General features: G+C 36.9%; 5 protein-coding genes across 8 annotated transcripts; 1 reads left to right on the top strand and 4 right to left on the bottom strand.

The window, feature by feature from the left end:
* Positions 1-5: 5 nt before the first annotated feature.
* Positions 6-2,632, bottom strand: LOC106361051 (ubiquitin domain-containing protein 7SL RNA1-like). Its single transcript, XM_013800748.3, has one exon. It carries the CDS (start codon positions 1,864-1,866, stop codon positions 1,243-1,245), a length of 624 nt encoding a protein of 207 aa, XP_013656202.2. The 5' UTR covers positions 1,867-2,632; the 3' UTR covers positions 6-1,242.
* A 916-nt stretch (positions 2,633-3,548) lies between these two features.
* Positions 3,549-6,486, top strand: LOC106361069 (pentatricopeptide repeat-containing protein At3g24000, mitochondrial-like). Its single transcript, XM_013800764.3, has 2 exons — positions 3,549-5,979; positions 6,248-6,486. Exon 1 carries the CDS (start codon positions 3,972-3,974, stop codon positions 5,889-5,891), a length of 1,920 nt encoding a protein of 639 aa, XP_013656218.1. The 5' UTR covers positions 3,549-3,971; the 3' UTR covers positions 5,892-5,979; positions 6,248-6,486.
* On the bottom strand, positions 6,017-8,063 carry LOC106361070 (UDP-glucosyl transferase 73B2-like). 3 transcript variants are annotated; one of them, XM_048750390.1, is made up of 3 exons: positions 7,837-8,063; positions 6,813-7,806; positions 6,017-6,741 (listed from the first exon to the last, which is right to left on the bottom strand). In XM_048750390.1, the coding sequence occupies exons 1-3, from the start codon at positions 7,924-7,926 to the stop codon at positions 6,272-6,274; spliced, it is 1,554 nt and encodes a 517-aa protein (XP_048606347.1). In that variant the 5' UTR covers positions 7,927-8,063; the 3' UTR covers positions 6,017-6,271. The 3 variants fall into 3 exon arrangements, with proteins under 3 accessions (XP_048606347.1, XP_022555843.2, XP_013656220.2); XM_022700122.2 differs by having other exon boundaries at positions 6,813-7,961; XM_013800766.2 differs by having other exon boundaries at positions 6,017-6,729; positions 6,813-7,961.
* Positions 8,064-8,687: 624 nt separating this feature from the next.
* On the bottom strand, positions 8,688-12,476 carry LOC106361071 (UDP-glucosyl transferase 73B2). The gene has a single exon (XM_048750391.1). It carries the CDS (start codon positions 10,238-10,240, stop codon positions 8,789-8,791), a length of 1,452 nt encoding a protein of 483 aa, XP_048606348.1. The 5' UTR covers positions 10,241-12,476; the 3' UTR covers positions 8,688-8,788.
* Positions 12,477-13,356: 880 nt separating this feature from the next.
* LOC106361068 (UDP-glycosyltransferase 73B1) lies at positions 13,357-17,312 on the bottom strand. Of its 2 annotated transcripts, XM_048750388.1 has the most exons (5): positions 16,173-17,312; positions 14,995-16,004; positions 14,684-14,898; positions 14,291-14,348; positions 13,357-13,620 (listed from the first exon to the last, which is right to left on the bottom strand). In XM_048750388.1, exons 1-2 carry the CDS (start codon positions 17,158-17,160, stop codon positions 15,520-15,522), a joined length of 1,473 nt encoding a protein of 490 aa, XP_048606345.1. In that variant the 5' UTR covers positions 17,161-17,312; the 3' UTR covers positions 13,357-13,620; positions 14,291-14,348; positions 14,684-14,898; positions 14,995-15,519. The 2 variants fall into 2 exon arrangements, with proteins under 2 accessions (XP_048606345.1, XP_048606346.1); XM_048750389.1 differs by lacking the exon at positions 14,291-14,348.
* Positions 17,313-18,650: the final 1,338 nt, after the last annotated feature.

Here is an 18,650-nt window from a genome sequence, read left to right as displayed (position 1 = left end):
ATTATTATTGGTTAAAAGTTATTGAAAATTGAAAATTAAAAATTACAGAAAACAATACATTTATTATGGTAATTTAATGTGTTTTCTTAATATGTGTGAAAATACCAAAAAGTCTATCTTTTAGAACAACTAAACCACCCAAAATATTATATAACTAAACCACCCAAAATATTTTCTATGTGAAGCTGTTTGTTAAGAGACAAATGAGACGGAACAACTAACATGATTGCTTTATGTGTAGCCGCTTTATGAGAGACAAAAAGACCAAAGATCTTGTTCTTCTTTCCCTAAAGAGCATGTAATAGACAGTAAAGAGTTAGACCCATCAATTTATCTTTCCCTCAGCACTAAATGGACAGTAACGAGTTAAAACCCATCAATTTTATCTTTCCTTACAAATTACATCACGGTAACAAAGCAAAGAAAATGTAATCGACAGATTTATCCTTACCTGAGTGCATCGATGTTCATCAGCAACTTCAAAAGGTCCATCGTTCTTGAATCGTGGCTCAAAAGGAAATATAGAAGATGAAACAGAGAAGAGACTCTTCCTTGATCAAATGAGGAGATGAAGAACATGCATGAAAAAGTTGTGACGGATAGAAGTTTTTGTGCATCAAACGAGGAGATGAAGAACATGCATGGAGACTCTTTCTTGCTTCTTGGCTCTGAAAAATAACCTCAATAGGTTCAGCATTTATTTGTTTCTTGTACTACACGCATCACTCAGCTTGTGGATACAAAAAGTATCCCAATATCTCTGGAATTGAATTCCCTTGACATGAACAAGGTTTTTTTTTTTGTTAGATTGATTTTGGAAATTTTGTTCAAAACCTGCTTGTAACCGGATCTAAATTCCCGTCTTTACGGGCTGATTTTAATATATCAATTACTATTTAAAAAAACACGCTTTTGCCTTTCTGTTCAACCAATATTTTACATTTGATTAAAAAAAACTTATCGTCTTATACCTCTTAATTATTTATGTAAAATATTATCAATAAATTTTATATAATCCGATTCAAAACTATTTTGAAGAGTATATAGAGCTCAAACTGAAGTGTGATTGCCTCTTTGGAGAAGAAGTAACTCAATAACAACAAGCTCCTCTTTTTTCCAGATCAAATGTTTTCTTATTAGTAATGTCTTAAGATCTTCCTAAGCACATACTTGCAGAAAGCTGTGGAAACAGATGACAATTATGGAAGATAAACAAGAAATTAACTTGAAGAAAAAGCTAGATTAAGAGCCACCGGAAACACTTCCGTTGAAAATCTCAATAGTATCACCATGATCAACACGGTGCCACCGGAACGACCGGTCATCCTCCATAACATTCTGTTTATATATAAAGAAATAACCTTCTTGAGGCAGACTTATCTGAAACCTCTGTTGAACCTTAACCAGCTCCTTCCTCAGCTCTCCCACGTTATCACTCGCGTTCACCTCCACAGGAATCTTCATTGTCCCGTTTTTCGGCAGCACCATCACTCTCAGCTTCTTAGGGTTGTTATTGTTGTTGTTGTTGTTGGTCTTAGCCATCATCACAGGCAAATCTTGACCGTTAAGGATCGGTTCTGTTGAGTTTGACGGTGGAGATTGCTCGGGTTTTAGCACTTGATTGTTGCGGTGTTGGTCGGTGCCTAGAGACGAGCTGATAATCTGTAGATGAGAGTTGTTGAGGATGGCACATTGTTCGATGTCGTGATCGTCTTGAAGAACCTTGCCTTGGAAGAGAAGGGTTTGTTTGGCGACAGGGATACATTGATACTTTTCGATCTTTTGTTTGATCTCTAGCACTGTGTCCCAGTACCCTAGTTCGATGCAGAACGTTGGGCCTCTTTGAACCTCGAAGAACACATCCATAGTTACATCAATCGTGTTTTAAGATCAATGGAGACTGATGATGAAGAGAAAAGTGAGATTTTGACGTTAGCTTCGGAGTTTTTGTAACGACAGTTTCCTCATAATGTGTTAACTACTGACCTATTTTCATGGATTCCTGATTTTTTTTTGTTATTTTACTTTATTATTTATTTCTCTCTTTTTTAACATAATTCTTTTTAATTCTTTAAAATTTGCTAATTTTGATAATGGTATTATCCTTCTTCCATCGTCTTAATTATATCTTGACAACAATTTTACTGCAAGATATTTTCTTTTCTTTTTTTAATATTTGATTCTATATATGCATGAACTCATATATTTTTATTTTGTAAGATTTATTTTGGATCCGAGCTCATTTCAAATTCAGTTGATAATATTTGAAGTTCGGATATCTTTTGATAGTAGACTAAGAGTTAACCCGCTCTACGAGCAGAGCTATATTGATTTTCAAATGTTAACTATATAACTATTTTTTGGATGTTGTATTCTGAATTGTATGTTTGTGTGGATACATGAGTGCTTTGAATTTATGGTATGAGTAATAGAAAGTTTTCATATTTTTGGGTTAAAATTATTGTATTGTAATGTTGATGTGAGCATTTTTTGCGATGTTTGAATTTTATTGTTGTTCGTGTGCTTAACCTAAGTGGTATTGGTGTTTAACCATTTTTTGGAAATATAAAATAATGGTACAAGAAATAGCATATATCGAAACGTATCTAATTACACATATTGTATGTTTACACATATTTCCTTTAAAAAACCATAAAACTATACATTTGCATATATATGTTTAATGTAGTTTTTCATTTCTTGTATTGTATATTTACTCATTATTTATTTTTTCTTATATTGTATATTTATTTATTATATTTTTCTTGCTTTTATATCAAATGGTAATATTATGATAGATGTTTAATTTAATATTTCAATTTCTTATATTGTATATTTACTTATTATTTATTTTACTAAATATTTTTCAGATAGATGTTTAATTTAGATTTTTTTAATTCATTGTATATTTATTTATTGTTTATTTTTTCTTATATTGTATATTTATTTATTCTAATTTTTTTGCTTTTATATCAAATGATTTTCTGTATAGATGTTTAATGTAAAATTTATATTTCTTATATTTTATATTTAATTTTTTCTTATATTGTATATTTACTATTTTTTATATTGTATATTTACTTATTCTAATATTACGTTAAATATTTAATGAAATATTTATATTTCTTATATTATATATTTACATATTATCTATTTTACTATATATTTTCATATAGATGTTTAATTTATTATTTTCCTTTCTCAATTATATATTTACTTATTGTATATTTTTTTTATATTGTATCAAAATAAACAATAAGTAAAATTAATTATTCTAATTTTCTTGTTTTTATATCAAATGATTTTTTTGATAGATGTTTAATGTAATATTTCTATTTCTTATATTGTATATTTACTTATTGGGAACTTAGCAAATTTGGTTTGGTTTTCGGTTCATGTATCAAAATTGGGAACTTACTAATATCCGAGCAAATTTTGGTTTCAGCGTTTTGGTTAATTTAGAGTTAAGAAGTCAAAAAATTGGTTTTTGGGATTAAATATCATCCTTTCATGTTTTCAAATAAAAAAGTAGATACTTTAAATATTTCAGACAAAATGTATCCGGATAGTTTTTTTTCAGATAATTCGATTAATAAATAATTTAAAAAAAATATTTGATTATTTAAAACTAATTATAGTTAATACTTATAAGTTTATAAACTATATTATAGAAATTTAGATACTCATTCGATTTCGGTTTGATTTTGGATTTTTAATTTTAAAATATAGGATCGGTTCGGGTAATTTACAGGAAACAAACCTAAACCTTTTTTTTTTTTTTTGAAACACATACAAACCTAAACCAAACCTCGTTTTCTGGTACAATTCAGTTTTTCCGTTATCGAAGCCTAAACTAAACCAATAGAAAGACAAAACAACTCATTATATACTGTACATAGTAACAAAGACCAAACACAACAAAATAAGTATCTAAATCTCCAAACAAGTTTGTTCTTTTAATTACATCAGTAATGCTCTCAACTTCCGTGAGTGTCACGTCTCGTCTCCTTTCTTTGAAAATTTATCGGGGTCTAGGTTCTATTCCGGCACCATTGTATGATTCCATAATCGAGCCTTTAGGGCTCCCATCCAATGATAATCTCCACAGGAGTAGAAATGGCGTTCGTGTCTTTGATCTCCTCGAGGGCAATGGTATTACCGCTTTGAGACGTCTCTACAACATGCTGCTCAAGGAATGTACAGTCTCCAAGCGAGTTGATCAGGGAAAGATCGTGCACGCCCATGTTGCCAAGTCTCTGTTCCGATGTGAGGTTGTTATGAACAACACTCTCCTCAACATGTATGCTAAATGCGGAAGCTTGGAAGAGGCTCGCAAGGTGTTCGACAAAATGCTTCAAAGAGACTTTGTCACGTGGACCACTTTGATTTCTGGTTACTCACAGCATGGTCGACCCATTGATGCGCTCGTCTTGTTTATTCAGATGCTTAGCGATGGGTTTATTCCTAATGAGTTCACGTTGTCCAGCGTTGTTAAAGCTGCAGCAGCTGAGCCTCGAGGATGCTGTGGTCAGCAACTTCACGGGTTCTGTCTCAAGTGCGGGTTTTATTTGAATGTTCACGTTGGTAGCTCTCTTCTTGACATGTACACTCGCTATGGTCTTATGGATGATGCGCAGCTGGTATTCGATGCGCTTGAGAGTAGGAATGATGTTTCTTGGAATGTTCTGATCGCTGGCCATGCGAGGAGGTGTGGTACAGAGAAGGCTCTTGAGCTTTTTCAACGAATGCTTAGAGAGGGTTTCAGACCTTCCCATTTCTCCTACTCCAGCATCTTTGGCGCTTGTTCCAGTACAGGGTTCTTGGAGCAAGGGAAATGGGTGCATGCTTATATGATTAAATCAGGTGAAAAGCTTGTGGCTTTCGCAGGAAACACTCTTATTGACATGTATGCGAAGTCAGGAAGCATCCATGACGCGAGAAAAATATTTGATAGATTGGCTAAGAGGGATGTTGTGTCTTGGAACTCGCTCCTCACTGCTTATGCTCAACATGGATTTGGAAGAGAAGCGGTTTGCTTGTTTGAAGAAATGAGAAGGGATGGGATTACTCCCAATGAGATATCTTTTCTCTCTGTGCTTACAGCTTGTAGCCATTCTGGTCTTTTAGATGAAGGTTGGCATTACTTTGAACTGATGAAGAGAGATGGGATAGTACCCAAGGCTTGGCACTATGTTACAATTGTTGATCTTCTTGGGCGTTCTGGTGATCTTGACAGGGCACTTAGATTTATCAGAGAGATGCCAATAGAACCCACTGCAGCCATCTGGAAAGCCCTGCTTAACGCTTGTAGGATGCATAAGAATGTGGAATTGGGAGCCTATGCAGCCGAGCATGTGTTTGAACTCGACCCTGATGACCCTGGTCCCCATGTAATACTATACAACATCTACGCCTCAGGTGGCAGATGGAACGATGCTGCAAGAGTGAGAAAGAAGATGAAGGAAAATGGAATTAAGAAAGAACCTGCGTGCAGCTGGGTAGAGATTGAGAACGCAATCCACATGTTTGTAGCGAATGATGAACGTCATCCGCAGAGGGAGGAGATTAGTCGCAAGTGGGAGGAGATTTATGCGAAGATCAAGGATTTGGGATATGTGCCAGACACCAGCCATGTAGTTGTCCATGTGGATCAACAGGAGAGGGAAGTGAATTTACAGTATCACAGCGAGAAAATTGCGTTGGCGTTTGCGCTTTTAAACACCCCTCCTGGTTCAACCATACACATAAAGAAGAACATACGGGTTTGTGGAGATTGCCACTCAGCAATTAAGTTGGTTTCAAAGGTGGTTGAGAGGGAGATCATTGTGAGGGATACAAATAGGTTCCACCATTTTAGGGATGGTAGTTGTTCTTGTGGGGATTATTGGTAGTGATAACTGAAGTAGAATCAGTGGCTTCTTCAGCTGATGTTGTTAGAGAGCTGATGTTACCTTCTCCTCTCGTTGAAGACGCAGACAGGTATCATCCTCTTTATTATAGAATGACAATTGGTCTCTGATATATAAAATTTATTGTAGCACAAGTGTACTCTTATTACCATAACAAAGACCAAAACGTATTGAAGTTCTGTCAGACATGTGTCAGCATGTGATTGAGCTTCTTACATCATAGTGGTTTCATCAACAACTCACGAAAAGACCGAACCTTAAAGAACTTACAGAAAGTTTCTAGACACAACTTCATATGATTTTCGCACACACTGACTCAGAATTGATGATTTGCTTAGATTTCAGGAGTATACAACTCAAAATCACGAGCTAAACTCTTCCATGAAGTTGCTTATGTCGTTAAAAGAAGACCCTCCTTCCTCCACGGCCGCTTTAGCCATCTCGGCAAGCTTCTTTGCCCGGCTACGCATCTCCTCAGCTTCTTCCCCAGCCAGTACCTCCTTCACAGCTTTCTCCACATTCTCTCTGCTAATGAAATCTCCCATAATCGCATGCTTGTTACTTCCCACGCTCACTCCAGTTCTGAGCACTTGCGTTACCAATATCTCGTTGTAGAACTGCTCAGCTCCAACCGGCCACGTCACCATCGGAAGCCCTGCAGCCACTCCTTCAAGAAGCGAGTTCCAGCCGCAATGGGTCACGAACACACCGGTTGCTTGGTGGTCAAGTATCAGAACCTGTGGAGCCCATCCTCGAATTATCATTCCTCTCCCTTTGACCCTCTCTTCAAACCCTTCTGGTAACCACTCTTCTTTGTCACCTGTTAATACAACTTTCAACACTTTAGTATATAACCTATCATGAACAAGCAATCAATACATGAGTTTTATTTATCATCAGTACCTGTGTTTTCACCATTTTTCCTCACAACCCAGATGAAACTTGTGCCAGATGCTTCTAACCCTGCAGCTATCTCAATCAACTGCTCGTTCTTGATGTTAGCCACGCTCCCAAATGAAATGTAAACGACTGAATCTGGTTTCTTGGAGTCAAGCCACTTGAGGCATTCAGCTTCATCAATGCTTGCTTTCTTTCCTCTCTCAGCCTTCTCCTCAAATCCTCTGTTGTGAACCGAGAGCGGACCAATATGCCACGCTCTCTTTGCTACACTACTCTTGTAAAAATCAGCATAGTCAGGTTCAAGCTCGTAGAAGCTGTTCACAACAACACCTGAGCTCTTCGCTACTGATTCTAAAACCTCGGTCATAAACTTCCCCATCTCGGTGTCTTCACCACGGTCTAAGATCTGTCCTCGAGTTATCACAATGTTCCCAGGGAGATCAGGGATCACAAATGGCTCGCTACTTGTAGCTACTCTCTTCTGTGGGTTATGCACTCTGATGCAATAACTAGCGCATAAAGAGAAGTAGCCAGTGCCGTGGAACACAAGTCTTGGCACATGGAACTTCTCAGCAGCTTCAGTAGCCCACGGGAAGAACATGTCGGCGATAAGACAGTCTGGTCTCCTGGTCTCGAGGAGCTTCTCAAGCTGGTCTTTGAAAAACCTGGTCGCCAAAAAGAATTTGGAGATCATGGCGCGTCTATCATCACTGTTGTTGGTTAAGGTGAAGAAGTCAGCGTTTTCGCATCCTTCTGGTAACCCGAGCTGGACGCAAGGAAAATCCAAAATCTGGATCTCGATTTGGAGGCTCGGATTGAGGTTCTTGAATATGTCGATGGGTTTCTGGAGGATCTTGGCGTTGAGAGGTGTGGTTAGAATAGTGGACTTGGCTCCTCTGCTGGAGAATAGCTTAGCCATGTCTAGAGTTGGTATCATGTGACCATGAGCCATGATAGGGAAGAACATAACATGGAGCTTACGAGAGTTACTAGCCATGTTTGACTTTTTATGAGAGTTACTAGCGATGTTTGACTTTGACTGAAAAGAAAATGATGTTTTTGAGAAATTTGAGAGAGATGAAAGATTCTGAAGCTTGTAGAAGAGTTGGTTATGCATCTCTGTATTTATATAACATACAAGAAACGTTTTGGTTTAATGAACCTGACGTCTTTGCATACGTCACTAATTTTGGGTTTTTTGGAATCTAGTATCTGTTTTCAAGGTATCGTGGAACCAAATTTTTTTTTAATTTATATATTTTATACCGATTAATGTGAAATAACTCAAACTAATTGTTTCTTAATTAGTTTCGTTTGACCATCATCCGGCACGCTCCACTAGTTTAGATCAAGTCTCAGTGAAAATCAATTCAAAATCTACATTTATGTTGATATTTTGAGTAATTTTTTTAATTAATTGACTAGTATAATGTATAACTTGAAATTATGCCGTCACTTTTGTTAAAACAGTCAATATGAGTTTATATCTTAATAAAAAAAATATTCTAATAGGTTATCAATATGTAATAATTAATGTTGATGCTATTTAGAGAGTATTATTTGTATATCTATATCATAAAGTTTAACTGCTCTTTCGGTTCCATACCAACAAAGAAAAGTCAAATCTTACGCATGCATGTGCATGTATGTAACAAGACAAGATCATGTGTCACCACTTTCTCAAAACGCACATCTGTCTTTAACTCTTGTTTTTTTTTTATGAAATCTCTCGAGTCTTAACGTTGGTGAATCTTTGACAAATGTAATTAAGACGTGATTTAAACATGTACCAGAATTTTTGGCGCCTCTTAGAATCAAACAGTTGGGAAAATTATTGACTGCCGCTTCTAGATACAAATTCATACTAGCTCGCTCCAGTGAAAATGAAAGATTGATTAACCTATATCATTGAATATTACATTAGGTTTTGTCTTATTCCCAATATAAGAGTTGTAACCAAAACTCTATACGAAGAACCATCATGAGCTGAACTCTTTTATGAAGTTGTTTAGATCGTTAAAAGAAGACCCTCCTTCTTCCACCGCAGCTTTAGCCATCTCCGCCAGCTTCTTCGCCCGTTTACGCCTCTCCTCCGCCTCTACCCCAACCAAGACCTCTCTCACCGCCTTCTCTACTTTCTCTCTACTAATGATATCATCTTCCATAGCTTTCACATGCTTTGTGGCTCCCACGTTCACTCCAGTTCTGAGAACTTGCGTAACCAACTTCTCGTTGTAGAATTGCTCTGCTCCAATAGGCCACGTCACCATAGGTAGCCCTGCAGCCACACCTTCAAGAAGCGAGTTCCAGCCACAGTGAGTCACAAACCCTCCTGTTGCTTGGTGCTCAAGTATCAGTACTTGTGGTGCCCATCCTCTTATTATCATTCCTCTTTCTTTGAGCCTCTCTTCAACCCCTTCTTGCAACCATTCTTCTTTGTCATCTGTGTTTTCCCTCACAACCCAAATAAAATTTGTGCCAGACGCTTCTAACCCTAGAGCGATCTCTCTCAGCTGCTTGTTCTTGAAGCAAGCCACGCTCCCAAATGAAATGTATATGACTGAATCTTGTTCCTTGGAGTCAAGCCATTTGAGGCATTCAGCTTCATCAATGCTAGCTTTCTTTCCTCTCTCAGCCTTCTCTTCAAATCCTCTGTTTATAACAGAGAGCGGACCGATATGCCACGCTCTCTTAGCTACAAATCTCTTGTAAAAGTCTGCGTGATCAGGTTCAAGCTCGTAGAAGCTGTTCACAACAACACCTGAGCTCTTCAGCTCTGATTCTCTCACATCAATCATGAACTTCCCCATCTCGGACTCGTTGTCTCCGTCTATGATCTGTTCTTGAGTTATCACTATGTCACCAGGGAGCTCTGGAATCACAAAGGGCTCACAACTCGAAGCTACTTTGTTCTGTGGTTTATGCATTTTAATGCAGTAACCAGCGCATAAAGAGAAGTAGCCAGTGCCGTGAAACACAAGTCTTGGCACATGAGACTTCTCAGCAGCTTCAGTAGCCCATGGGAAGAACATGTCGGCGATAAGACAGTTTGGTCTTGTCTTCTTGAGGAGAACCTCGAGCTGATCCTTGAAAACACTTGTGGACATTAAGAATTTTAGGGCCATGTAGTTACCGTCAACATTGGTGTTTGAGGTGAAGAAATCGACGTTCTCGCATCCTTCTGGTAGCCCTAGCTCCACGCAAGGGAAATCGAAGATCTCGATATCGATATCAAGATTGGGATTCAGGTTCTTGAATACGTCGATCGGTTTCTGGAGGATCCTGGAGTTGAGAGGTGTGGTGATAATAGTGGACTTGGCTCCTCTGCTGGAGAGAAGCTTAGCCATGTCAAGAGTTGGTATCATGTGGCCATAAGCCATGAAAGGGAAGAACATAACATGGAGCTTGTGTTGTGGATTACTACTACTCATGTTTCTCTTGCTTTGGTTGCAAAGAAAATGAGATTTACTATGAGAATTTTGAGAAATAAGTTCAGAGAAGTAAAAGATTCTGAACCTCGTAGAAAAAGTAAAATTTCTTGACGTATTGAATGATTGTGGGAGTCTTTGCTTGATGCATATAATATTTTATCATTACAGTATTTCTAAATATATAATGTATAAAATCCACCATCCACACGTTAGTTTGGATTCTTGTGAGATCATTTTGGGTACGGATTCTGACGTATATGCATACGTAACTTGTTTTGGTTTCATTGGTACTTCTCCTCTGTCAACTTGCCACACTTGTCAGAATCTAGGATCAGTTTTCAAGATTTATGGACCAACTTTGTTTTTCTTTGTCGGCTGTACCAAAAATAAATAACTTGTAAACTCTCAAGATGACACTTATATTAGTGCTTAATTTGACTAGTATACATTGAAATCGCCTAATCAATCCCATCTGACTAATCATTTACAATTATCTTCCCGCCTAGCGTCTTAATCATCATAACATGAAGAAGTTTAATCTAAGAGCATGATTAGTGAGTGGATACTCTTGCAATTAATATATTAGTATTCTAGTATTAATTTTTATCCAGTATTTAAAAATACGGTCTAGGCGCCTAGGCGGCGTTTAAACGCTATACGGTAGCCAACCGTACTGTTTTTATATTATACAGTGTTTTATGCGGATTTATATAATTCGGGCGAATAATAGCGTTTAGGCGAACATTATGTGGTCTACGCGGATGCCTAGGCGGATTTTAAGCATTAATATTCAGAAAATATAAAATGTTAATATTATTATTTTATTTTACTAATGTTATTATTTATATTACTTTTACTTATTTTATGTATTTATATGATTGTAGATATTAGTATAATTGTTTCAAAATCATTTTTAATTTATCATATTTATATATTTAAAATAGCTTTAATTTTTATAATTTAAAACTATTTATATATGTTAAACTATATAGTTATACATAAAAGTGGATTTAAAATATATTTATGTTCAGTTTTTTCAAAAATAATGTATATATATTAATTGTATACTTATATTTCGTGTAAAAGTATATATCCGTATATACTTCGTTTAGGCGTCTACGGTTAGGCGCTATATAATGAACGCCTACCGCGTTTTAGATCACTTCTTTTATCTAATTAAATTTTAGTGCAATTAAAAATTTAATCCAGTTAAAGAGTGCCAAATGGCATATGGAGGTTTCTGAGGAGTGTTTAACGTTTCTTGCCACCCATCGATCCTCACTTTTTTAACATCCTCTCTCGTACTTTTTTATTTTTTAATATTATTTTGTTTGAAAGATTCTAATATTTTGGTACACTGCTGATGCTGTAATGATTCCAGAATACTTTTCTTGAAGCATTGGGTCTTTAGACTTTATATCAGAGAAAGCTAAGTTGATAAGTTCGTAGCACGTGGTTTGAGACTGTCCACCAATAAAGAAGACTTGTAAGAACACAACTTGCCATTCGCCTTATGGAGACCGGAGAAAGAAAAAAAGAATACTAGCCTTATATTATTGATAATAAATAGACTTTATTGAAGTCACTTATTGCATGCAAGAAAAGAAAGAAGCCTTTATACATTTCTAGAAGCCCTACATAAAAACTGCAGACTTTGAAGAATTATATCTGGAGATAGTGTGATGCTAATCGAGTAAAATTTTGTAACTAGTTAGGAAGTGATGTTGGAGTGTGCCAAATGTTAGTGGAATCCTTATGGTTCACGTTCTTCGCTTTAACCGAGCTAACAATATTAGAAGACGGAACTGATGAAGGGGTTTGTGTTTTGATGGCTCAAGAACTTAGTTTCACGTTTCTTTACCTATAAAGTTGAATGATCTATACATACTCCCTCCGTGTCGAATTAGACGTCGTTTTAGAGCAAAATTTTCGCTTCAAAATTAGTATCGTTTTATGATTTCAAAGCAAAATTTATTGACTTTTTATTCTAATCTATTTTTTTATTAGTTAAAATCTGCTTTAGCTGTATTGGTAATGATGTCTTTATCTAGTAAATAGATAAACTTAAATGTTTATTAATCTGTGTGTTGAATTCTAGAACGACAAGTAAAATGAAACGGAGGGAGTATTAACTAGGTGTGTTGCCCGCATATGCGGGCATAATTTTCTTACGAATATGCGAGCATAATTTTCTTACGAATATTTATTAATTTATGTTTTATTAATTCAAAACCATCCAAAAATTTATTATTTATATGACAAAAGTTTAAATCTATTAAATTATTTATATGACAAAAATTATCATTAAAATATATATGTTTATTATTATATTAAAAAATTTAAAACACTAACATATCAGAAATATTTTAGAAAATATTTTTATACAAATATTTTTGTTTGATTAATATTTAATTATAAATTCTGTATCTTAATTTTTTTAATTTTTATAATAGAAACAATTATTTTAAGATAACAACACAATATATAAGAACTATTTTATTTAAAAAGTAATTATTAATATAAATTCATAAGAATTATATGATTTATAAAAGTATTAATATTAATTATTAATATAAAATCGTTTTAAATTATATAATAAATTTGCAAATAATAGTATAGATATAGATAAAATTATTTTATATCTTATTTTAACTTTTATAATAGAAATAATTATTTTAAGATAACAACACAATATATAAGAATTATCTTATTTTAAAACTAATATATATGATTAATTTAAATTCGTTTTTAATTATATATAAAAATTTATTAAGGATATCATTGATTTTAACTGCTCTAACTTTTATCGTGACAGTTCCGTTGCGAAAAATCACTTCGCAAATAATAGTATAGATAGACTACTTAAATTTTGGGGGACAAAACGAATGTGTGACACCCCGATTTACATAATAAAATGTTACGATAAATAAATAGCTCTGATACCAAATTGTGACACCCCGATTTACATAATAAAATGTTACGATAAATAAATAGCTCTGATACCAAATTGTGACACCCCGATTTACATAATAAAATGTTACGATAAATAAATAGCTCTGATACCAAATTGTGGCACCCACCACTTTCGAAATATAATAAATTGATAAAAGCGGAAATAAAATAATAATACAACTCAAATAATAATAATAATTTCCACCATAATATAAAAGTCAATACGATAGCATAACGCCAAAAGGCCCGATAACGATAACATCCGAAATATAAAATACGACATAAACCGAAAGTCTGAAATAGGAATAACATAAACGATAAAAGTCCAAAGGCCTAAAGACCCGATAAAGATAAAAGCGGTAAAAGCGATAGAAGCCCAAAAGCCTAATAGCACCGGTCCGATAATCACTCCTGCTCGTCGGTCTCACCTGAAAGGGGGAAAGAAGGAGGGGTGAGCAACAGGGGAGTTGCCCAGCGAGGTATGGGATGCTAAACCGCAAACCACAGACTGAGTTCATAGCACTACTAAAATGTAGGCCTAGCTCTAGCATGAAACAAACACGGTGCCTATTACACCACACATAATAATCAATATTCGGCTAGAGGACTAGCCGTTACAACTCATGCGCTTATAGTACATAGCTACTCTCTGCACCACGCATCTCCTCATACGGATATATACATATACTCGAAGCGTCGCTAGTACAGTCTGTCTCTGTACCCCCGCCCATCGTAGCGTCGAATGCAAACGTCTCTGCACCACGCCCCAAACAGTAGCGTCGAAGCTCAAACGTCTCTGAACTCACGCCCATATCACACCGTAGCGTCGAAGCTCAGACATCTCTGAACTCACGCCCTCATCACATAGTCCCTACTCATAACTATGTATATACATATATATAGCAGTTCTTAGCATCAATCATTTCACACAATCGTTGAATCCTCTATTATCCTAATTCCAGTTAACAATCAATATCAATAATGAACAAGCAAGACTCTCAAATAGACTCGATTCACAAAGACGGATCATGTTTCGAAACTAAACTTTCCATAATGGTAGTACTAAACTAGCTCGGGATTTAACGGAATAGCCCTCACCTTAGCAATGAAGAGAAGTGGTATATATGACCTCTAGATGCTCAAATGGACTCCAAATCTGAAATCAGATCGAAATTTCGAGTCGGAACGCTTTTTGAACGGTTTAAAACGGGTATTTACGGAAAAGTCAACCCGCTGGTCAAAGATTAATTATTTAATTAATTAATTAATTAATTAATCCGGTTTTTCCTAACCGATTTCCAATTGATTTTAACCGACCGGTTTAACCTAACCGAATTGAAATCAATTTAAACCAGTCAAACCAGTCAAACCACCGGTTTGACCGAGTCACCGAGTTGACTCACCGGGTCGACTCGGCCGAGTTGGCGAGTCGCCGGCGAGTCACCGGTGTCGGTCACCGGCGGCGACGGCGGAGCTCCGGCGGCGGCTTACCGGAAATATGGCCGGCGGCGACGGCGGAGCTGCGGCGGAGGACGGTGGTCCGGCAGCGGAGCTGCGGCGGAGGACGGTGGTCCGGCGGCGGCGCGTGTACCTCACGCGCGCGCAGTGGCGAAACTTCTGGAGGCGCGTGCGGCTTCGTCCGGGCTCCGATTGAGGCGTTTTCGGTGGCTACGGATTCGTCTCGTCGAGAGGAACACGATGGTGGTCTTGGATTCACGAGATTCATCACGGTGAGAAAGTTATGTGCGATTTACTAAACGGAAACGAAACTGAGCATAAGGAATGCGGTTTCCGGCGATTACCTAGGGTGTTTATCGGTGGTGGCAAGCTGAACGTGGTCACGGCGTACGGTTGCTCCGGTGGCGAGCTCAGGTGAGCTTTCTCCCTTCTTCTCCTTCTTCTCTCTCTTTCTCCCTCTCTCTCTTTCTCTCTCTCTCTTTCTCAAGCTTTAAAGAAGATGGAGATGGTGGGAAAGAAGGTGGAGATGGTGGAGAAGAAGGTGGAAGTGGTGGGGTTGGAGAAAGAAGTGGAGATGGTGGGAGTGGTGGGTCATTACAGAATGTTTTATCAATCGCTATGCATAAGATCGGCCCTGAATATTACAAACCAGGTCATTCATTCTAAATTTTACTGCACAGATACTAATATTATTTTTCACATAACATAAGAGTCGAGAGTACTTTCAAACTAAGTAAAACATGTGACATCGGTAGAGTACAGTACAGTAGAACAACATATTAAGTCGTTCTGATTCGAGAAAGTAACTCAAACCAACAACATCGTTATTGTTTGTCAATAACATTGGTTCTTTAACTTAGAAAAAAAGATCAACTTCTTTTTTCCTCTTCTTTTTGCAACCTAACCAACTTAAGCTCTTCCATCAACCTGTTCACTTCAATATCTGAAGATCCACCTTCTCTCACCGCATCTTTCGCCATATCCGCTAACTGCTTAGCCCGTTTCCTCATCTCTTCTCCAGCCATCACTTCCCTTACAGCTTTCTCCACTTTCCCTTTGGTAATGAAATCTCCATCAGGTTTCATCATCTTCTTTACTCCTACACTCACTCCTGTTTTCAACACTTGTGTTACCAACTTCTCGTTGTAGAACTGCTCTGCTCCAATGGGCCATGTCACCATTGGTAGCCCTGATGCTACACCTTCTAGAAGCGAGTTCCATCCGCAATGTGTCAAAAATCCTCCAACTGCTTGATGGTCTAGTATTACAACTTGTGGCGCCCAGCCACGGATTATCAATCCTCTTCCTTTTATCTTCTCTTCGAACCCCTCAGGTAACCACTCTTCCTTATCACCTATTCACAACACAAGACATAAAAACAGTGTTCTAAGAAACGGTATAGGCGGCATTTAGTCCCCTATAAAGCATCTTTATAGTAGAATCCCAAATCATTTTTTTTACTTAAAATAAAACAGAAGGCAATGTTGCAAATAATGGCTAGAAAGATATGTTTGATGAGTACCTTGGCTGCCACTTTTGTTAACCACCCATATAAAATCATGTCCTGACATATCCAAGCCAGCTGCAATCTCAACGAGCTGCTCGTTGTTGAAGCTCAACATGGTTCCAAATGACAAGTAAATCACTGATTCACGTCTCTTGGAATCAAGCCATTTCAAACATTCATGCTCATCGATGCTATCCTTTTTGCCCCTCTCTGCTTTCTCCTTGAACTCTCTGTTCCCTAGAGAAAGCGGACCGATACTCCATGCCCTTTGGGCCACAGAACTCTTGTAAAAATCGGAGTAAGCAGGTTCAAGCTCGTGGAAGCTGTTCACCAACACACCAAAGCTGCTTCTCTCTGAGTCTCTCAGTTCCTTCATAAACTTCCCCATCACAGACTCTTCTTCTTTCTCTATGATCTGTTCCTCTGTAATCACAATCTCTCCAGGGAGTTCAGGGATCACAAAAGGATCAGAACTTGAAGATACTTGCTTGTAAGGCTTGTGGAGCCTTAAGCAATGAGAAGCACATAAAGAGAAGTAGCCTGTGCCGTGGAACACAAGTCTTGGTACACCAAACTTCTCAGCGAGTTTAGTTGCCCAAGGGAGGAACATATTGGCGACAAGACAGTCTGGTCTCACTGTCTGAAGGAGCTGCTCTAACTGCTCTTTGAAATATTCCATTGAAAGTAGAAACTTGCGGTTCAAGTCACCTGTGTTAAGGTCAGGATTAGAGAAGAAGAAATCGGTGTTCTCGCATCCTTGGGGCAACCCTAGCTCTGTGCAAGGGAAATGGAGGATGTGGATGGTGATGTCTTCGAGTCCAGGGTTGTCCTCGTTGAATGATTTGATGGGTTTCTCGAGGATCTTGGCGTTGAGAGGTGTGGTTAGAATAGTGGATTTGGCTCCTTTGGTGGAGAAGAGCTTGGCCATGTCAAGAGTTGGTATCATGTGGCCATGAGCCATGTAAGGGAAGAGGAAGATATGGAGCTTTGAGGCTTCGCCCATGTTTGTCTGCGGAGAAAACAAGATGTGGATTTTGCAGAGACGAGGAGAAACGTTTCTATTAATTTTTGTTTGAACTTTGGATGTTCAAGGTAGGATCGAGAGATATGAATATGTATATAAAAATACTAATTAATATGTGGAAACACCATCTTTTTAGGGCCATTAAGTTATAATCTTGACTTTGACTCTATTGAATTTTCAGAATAGTTGTACGAAACAATCAATACAAAGACTTTTCTGTCAAAATATATTTGACGAAATGGGATAAAGCTTGGGGTTTTAAAGTTAAACTATCGTCATGGCATTCGTCAGTTTTCTTCTAGAAGTTTTCTTCCAGAAGAAACATATATAATCTCTAAGCCCATGTGAATGTGATTCTACCTGTAACTCACCGCAATTTTAAGTACACATCTGGCCCGAGATTTAATAAATTCAGCTTCCTGGGCTTTTCCTTGATTAGCTTTAACCTTCCTGGGCCAAAACCGAAACCATACGGTTTAGTAATCTTTCTCCGATTGACAATTATGTCCGGTACGATTTTCTTAATGAAATGTAAAACTTATTTAACGTTCAACGATCCGGTACGATTCCATTGGTTCAGGCCTTTAGTTTCATCAATCTTTTGGTTTGTTTCCTTGACATTACTGCAAAATTAAACCTCATGCCCGACGAATACTACAAACAGGAATTGCAAGAACCCACAAAGAAGAAAATTATCGTCTCAAATCAACCGTTTGTCCTGAATACTACAAACAGTCAAAACTGGTATCTAATTTTTCAATGCAAGCAATTGTATTTGTTTAGCATTGGTAGACATGTCCTCATAGATTAATCGGTTGGCTTTCGGCCCGCCAGACACTCTGAATTATACCAAAAAAAACAAAGAAGAGGAATCCTACATTTGGGACAACGATACGCGGCTCTACATCCATCACATGTTGTTGCCTTTACAGGCAGTGGGAAACACTGGTAATGTAGGAAGAGCTTGGTATTTCTCTTTATGCATCTCTTTTAAGTGTTCAAACATAGATATATGAAAATGATATATATATATATATAATATATATATAAAAATATCTATTGATTTCAAAATGAGTAATTCTCTCGAATAGATTTTTTAAAGTTTTTGTGACAAAAATAAAATCTCAAAAACTAAAATGACCAAAATAGCATTTTTTATTTTGAAAATTTTAATTTTAATTTTTTTTTTTAATTTGAAATCCTATCCCCTAAACCTCTCTCCCCAACTCTAAACCCTAAACCTTAAACCCTAAACCACATCTTTTAACTCTAAACCCTAATGTCTAGATTAATTAACTATATGGGTATAAGTGTATATTTACTTCTTTTGATAAAACGTTTAAGTCTATTTTTGTTATTTTTATTTTTAATGCCTATATTTGTGACAAAAAATTTTTTTAGGTCTATCCTATGGAATTTCTCAAAATTGATGGTTATTATACTTTTTAACGTCTGGATAATTATGTTAT

This window comes from Brassica napus, chromosome C3, assembly GCF_020379485.1.
Source record: "Brassica napus cultivar Da-Ae chromosome C3, Da-Ae, whole genome shotgun sequence".
In the NCBI taxonomy this organism is placed as follows: Eukaryota; Viridiplantae; Streptophyta; class Magnoliopsida; order Brassicales; family Brassicaceae; genus Brassica; species Brassica napus.
This window is presented reverse-complemented; position numbering and strand designations above follow the sequence as displayed.

Coding starts and splice junctions, on each gene's coding strand:
- LOC106361068 (XM_048750388.1), bottom strand. CDS start 17,160: ATGGGCGAAGCCTCAAAGCTCCATATCTTCCTCTTCCCTTACATGGCT. Junction 16,005..16,172: donor TAACAAAAGTGGCAGCCAAG/GTACTCATCAAA, acceptor TGTTGTGAATAG/GTGATAAGGAAGAGTGGTTA.
- LOC106361071 (XM_048750391.1), bottom strand. CDS start 10,240: ATGAGTAGTAGTAATCCACAACACAAGCTCCATGTTATGTTCTTCCCT.
- LOC106361069 (XM_013800764.3), top strand. CDS start 3,972: ATGCTCTCAACTTCCGTGAGTGTCACGTCTCGTCTCCTTTCTTTGAAA.
- LOC106361051 (XM_013800748.3), bottom strand. CDS start 1,866: ATGGATGTGTTCTTCGAGGTTCAAAGAGGCCCAACGTTCTGCATCGAA.
- LOC106361070 (XM_022700122.2), bottom strand. CDS start 7,926: ATGCATAACCAACTCTTCTACAAGCTTCAGAATCTTTCATCTCTCTCA. Junction 6,742..6,812: donor GAAAAATGGTGAAAACACAG/GTACTGATGATA, acceptor AAGTGTTGAAAG/TTGTATTAACAGGTGACAAA.